The sequence below is a fragment of the Xenopus laevis genome, chromosome 6L, assembly GCF_017654675.1.
Source record: "Xenopus laevis strain J_2021 chromosome 6L, Xenopus_laevis_v10.1, whole genome shotgun sequence".
NCBI lineage: Eukaryota > Metazoa > Chordata > Amphibia > Anura > Pipidae > Xenopus > Xenopus laevis.
Genome location: NC_054381.1, coordinates 1,820,941 through 1,826,224, shown reverse-complemented (window position 1 = coordinate 1,826,224; position 5,284 = coordinate 1,820,941). Strand labels below are relative to the sequence as shown.

Sequence of the window (5,284 nt, the reverse complement as noted above, 5' to 3'; positions counted from 1 at the left end):
TTTTTTCAAAAGTCCACCAAATGACTCCAAATTGATTGTAGGAGGTCCCACATAGTCTAAGACACAAATTCTTTAGATGGCGAATAGTCAAATTTGAATTTTTAAAGGGACAGTACATGATAACTTTCAAAATTCGAATTTTGATTTTTTTTTTTAAATTTGAATTGAATTTGGACTATTCCCTATTCAAATTACACTAAAATAAACTTGAAATTCAAATGTATACGCCCTCCTCTCACTCACCTCTTTTCTCACTGTTACAAAGTTTCTAGTTTAACGATACAAATTATTCTGATCCTGATACTCACTGTATCCAGAACTGAGAGGGTTAACTCCCAGGAGTACAAAGTGCTGTTTGTCTTTCAGTTTCGTTTCTTGTTCAGTTGCTGTTCCTGCTCTCAGTGATGGCGGCTGCTGATCTGAGAGACGAGCTGAGCTGCTCCATCTGCCTGAGCATTTATACTGATCCTGTATCCCTGCCGTGTGCCCATAACTTCTGCCGGGGCTGTATTGGGAGGGTGCTGGGCACCCAGGAGGGATCTGGGCCTTATTCCTGCCCTGAATGCAGACAGGAGTTTAAGGAGTGCCCTGCCCTGCCCAGGAACAGAACTCTGGGGAACATAGCAGAGCGATTCCTTTCTGCTCAGCCCGAGCCGGGGGACACTGGGATTCCCTGCACCTACTGTGACTCCCATGTACCTGCTGTTAAATCCTGTCTGCACTGTGAGGCTTCTGTGTGTAATAAGCACCTGAGGATGCACAGCAAGTCAGCGAAACACGTCTTAATAGAACCCACAATGGACATGGGGGACAAGAAATGCTCCGTCCATGATGAACCCCTGAAATATTACTGCTGGGAGGAGTCTGTCTGTGTCTGTGTGTCCTGCTGTCTGGCCGGAGAGCACAGGGGCCACAGGGTGGAGCTGCTGAGTGAGGCCTCTGAGAAGAAGAAAGAGACACTGAGGAAAGTTGTGGAGAAACTGAGGCCAGAGAGAGAGGAGACTGAGAGAGGAGCCCAGAGACTGCAGGAGCGCAGGAGAGAAGTGGCAGAAAAAGCAGCCGGTGAGACAGAGAGAGTCACTGCCCTGTTTAGAGACATCAGGGAACAGCTGGAAGCCCTAGAGAAGCGACTCCTGAGTGACATCTCCAGCCAGAAAGAGAAGCTCTCACTCACACTCACTGATCTGATGGAGCAGCTGGAAATAAAGAAGGACGAGCTGTCCAGGAAGATCCGTCACATTGAGGAGCTGTGCAACATGGCAGATCCACTCACTGTCCTACAGGAACGGGAATCACATGGAGCTGCAGATAATGAGGGGGGCAGAGAGAGACATGATATAAAGGTCCCTGCTGTAGGGGATCTGGATGTGGATCTGATCTCAGAGACATTACTCACAGGCTTAGCTGCCATTGGGACTGGGGTAAATACAATATTAGCCCATCATTTGGGAACATCAACCAGTGGAGGAGAAGACTCAGAACTTTTTGTGTCATTGATAAAAACAATACCAAGTATTTCCCCATTAAATTCTATTACTAACAGTAGATTTGACCCTGTATATGGGCAGGAGGCTACAGACTTGTTACTGGATATAAACACGGCTCATAATCGTGTATCTGTATCAGGGGACAGGAAATCTGCTTCCTACTCACTAACAAAACTACATTACCCACAATCCCCAGAGAGATTTCAGCGTTACGCTCAGACTTTAAGCAGCAGGAGTTTCCCCTCAGGGCGACATTACTGGGAAGTGGAGGTCAGTGAATCAGGGGAGTGGAGGGTAGGGGTGGCCTATCCCAGTATAGAGAGGGGAGGGGATCAGTCCTGTATTGGGAAAAATAACAAGTCCTGGTGTTTGTACAGAGGGAATAATAATAACAGATATTCAGTGGTACATGACAGTAAATGGACACAATTACCCCACGTCTCTTCCTGCAGGAGAATCAGGATCTCATTGGACTATGAGGCCGGACGTCTGTCCTTTTATGAGCTGAGTGAGCCAATCAGACACTTACACACCTTCACTGTCACATTCACTGAGCCCCTTCATGTTGTATTTTATCTTTATGGTGATGGTGCCTGGGTGAGAATCATTAGTTAGGACACTGTCCACTGAGGTTTTAGAAAGTAAAATCAAATACATCCCAACATTTAAAATGTAGAGAGACAAAAATTTCATATCACTGTTCATTTCACAAAATTATGCAAGTTATGGAGCATGTGACACATTTCTGGTCATCTAAGGGTTATGATTTATTTGTAATTATTTGTTATTACAGTTTTGTTAATGAAGGTGAAATTGCCCAAAAGGCCATGGGCTCTGGTTATATCATGTACTTGGACTGATCTCAGCTTGTGTGTGTGTGTGTATGTGTGTGTGTGTATGTGTGTATGTGTGTCACAGGCTGATCAGATTGAAATCAATGGAGTGGGGACAGGGAGCAAATCTACTTCTCTCAGCCTGCAAAAATACATAGAGAACAGCTGGAGCCTTCAGCCTGTGTGTCCATAGCCTTAAAGAAGCTGAACATCCGAGTACCCCACGAGACCTGCTTATTTTATCAATTACAATTGTATCTCAGTGCAGGTGCTAAGTATTCTAGGCTCTCTGCCAAACGCTTCTTATCTCATTAAGTTTGAAAAACTCTGTATCTTTTTCTGGTGTCAGTGCAGAAGATCAAAGGGAAATGTGGGACATTTCTATAAGAATGTGAGACTGTGGGTTGAGACAGGTGGGAGATATAAAATCAGAGGATACATTATAACTCTTCCAGTAGAACTAAACCAATCAGTGCAGCCCTAATAAGTACTAGATTATAATTAACTGTTTTCCTCTCCTCCCAACAATTTATCTCATCAGGAATTATCTAGACTGGATGTGTTGACACCTCCAAAATGTACAACACAGTCACTGAGAAAGAGACTCCAAGAGGAATTAAATTGTCACACAGTCCTGATTCATTTGTGAAAAAAGTGCTTTTCTTAAATGTGATTTTTTTAATTGAATGTGGAATAAAGTGAGTTTTGATTATACTTTTTGTGTGAGAACAAGTTTCATTTACCATGTGACACACAACATATAATTGAACATTGAACACAAAGAACAATTCAGTGCTAAAAGCTCAATAGTGAACCCAGTGGGTTTGATCATCGAGAGGATTGTGAGACCAATTGAAGCTTAATTTTTATTTACTTGGATTAAAAAAAGAAATGAGGTCAATAATAGTTTTGTCGCCAAGACGGATCTTAAAGTTAAGCCCCTCACTTTCTCAATAACTTTCTCAATAACTTTCTCAATAACTTTCTCATTAACTTTCTCAATAACTTTCTCATTAACTTTCTCAATAACTTTCTCATTAACTTTCTCAATAACTGTCTCAATATCTTTCTCAATAACTTTCTCAATAACTTTCTCATTAACTTTCTCAATAATTTTCTCAATAACTTTCTCAATAACTTTCTCAATAATTTTCTCAATAACTTTCTCATTAACTTTCTCAATAATTTTCTCAATAACTTTCTCAATAACTTTCTCAATAACTTTCTCAATAACTTTCTCATTAACTTTCTCAATAACTTTCTCATTAACTTTCTCAATAACTTTCTCATTAACTTTCTCAATAACTGTCTCAATATCTTTCTCAATAACTTTTTCAATAACTTTCTCAATAACTTTCTCAATAATTTTCTCAATAACTTTCTCAATATCTTTCTCAATAACTTTCTCAATAACTTTCTCATTAACTTTCTCAATAATTTTCTCAATAACTTTCTCAATAACTTTCTCAATAATTTTCTCAATAATTTTCTCGATAACTTTCTCATTAACTTTCTCAATATCTTTCTCAATAACTTTCTCAATAGCTTTCTCAATAATTTTCTCAATATCTTTCTCAATAACTTTTTCAATAACTTTCTCAATAACTTTCTCAATAATTTTCTCAATAACTTTCTCAATATCTTTCTCAATAACTTTCTCAATAACTTTCTCATTAACTTTCTCAATAATTTTCTCAATAACTTTCTCAATAACTTTCTCAATAATTTTCTCGATAATTTTCTCGATAACTTTCTCATTAACTTTCTCAATATCTTTCTCAATAACTTTCTCAATAACTTTCTCAATAATTTTCTCAATAACTTTCTCAATAACTTTCTCAATAACTTTCTCAATAACTTTCTCATTAACTTTCTCAATAACTTTCTCATTAACTTTCTCAATAACTTTCTCATTAACTTTCTCAATAACTTTCTCATTAACTTTCTCAATAACTGTCTCAATATCTTTCTCAATAACTTTTTCAATAACTTTCTCAATAACTTTCTCAATAATTTTCTCAATAACTTTCTCAATATCTTTCTCAATAACTTTCTCAATAACTTTCTCATTAACTTTCTCAATAATTTTCTCAATAACTTTCTCAATAACTTTCTCAATAATTTTCTCAATAATTTTCTCAATAACTTTCTCATTAACTTTCTCAATATCTTTCTCAATATCTTTCTCAATAACTTTCTCAATAACTTTCTCATTAACTTTCTCAATCATTTTCTCAATAACTTTCTCAATAACTTTCTCAATAATTTTCTCAATAACTTTCTCAATAACTTTCTCAATAACTTTCTCAATAACTTTCTCATTAACTTTCTCAATAATTTTCTCAATAATTTTCTCAATAACTTTCTCAATAATTTTCTCAATAACTTTTTCAATAACTTTCTCATTAACTTTCTCAATAACTTTCCTGCCATATTGTATATCAGTGCTGTGTATCACTCTGCTTGGGGTGGGTCAGTTATACAATATTCTGTGGATATGGGGGGGACAGATTATATTAAAGCCAAGATGCCATATAAATCTGCACTGCTCTTATGTGAGGGGATTATCTGAAGATTTTACTGAACAAGATCAAGTAGCAGTGGGAGGGGGGAGACTTATGTTCCTTCTGCCGTCTGCCCCTTTTGTATCTCACAGGGACAAACATAAGCCACTAAATGTAAAGAGCAATGGAGAGGTCCCTGCACCCCAACCCAGAGCACTGACACCTGCGCTATTTGTACAATGCCCCACCCAGTAGCCAAAGGGCAAAACAATGTCCATAAATGACCCCTATAATATATATTCATCTATATAGCACCAACATATACTGCAGCGCCGCACATAAGGGTCTGTGTCACCATCATGTGTATAAATAAAATAGGTTGGGATTTTGGTGAATACTGGCTGATATAGGTGATATTCATATCAAGTAAAATTTTTATCAGTCAGGTGGCACCCCTACT

General features: G+C 37.8%; 1 protein-coding gene across 1 annotated transcript; it reads left to right on the top strand.

Annotated features, from left to right (window-relative positions):
• Positions 1 to 237: 237 nt before the first annotated feature.
• LOC121394809 (E3 ubiquitin-protein ligase TRIM7-like) lies at positions 238 to 3,034 on the top strand. Its single transcript, XM_041566922.1, has 2 exons — positions 238 to 1,430; positions 1,554 to 3,034. The coding sequence occupies exons 1-2, from the start codon at positions 405 to 407 to the stop codon at positions 2,100 to 2,102; spliced, it is 1,575 nt and encodes a 524-aa protein (XP_041422856.1). The 5' UTR covers positions 238 to 404; the 3' UTR covers positions 2,103 to 3,034.
• The last annotated feature ends 2,250 nt before the right edge of the window (positions 3,035 to 5,284 follow it).

Bases quoted from the DNA above. Each gene is read 5' to 3' on its own strand.
- LOC121394809 (XM_041566922.1), top strand. From the start codon at position 405: ATGGCGGCTGCTGATCTGAGAGACGAGCTGAGCTGCTCCATCTGCCTG. The intron at 1,431-1,553 runs ATATTAGCCCAT...AGTAGATTTGAC, and splicing joins TTGGGACTGGGGTAAATACA to CCTGTATATGGGCAGGAGGC.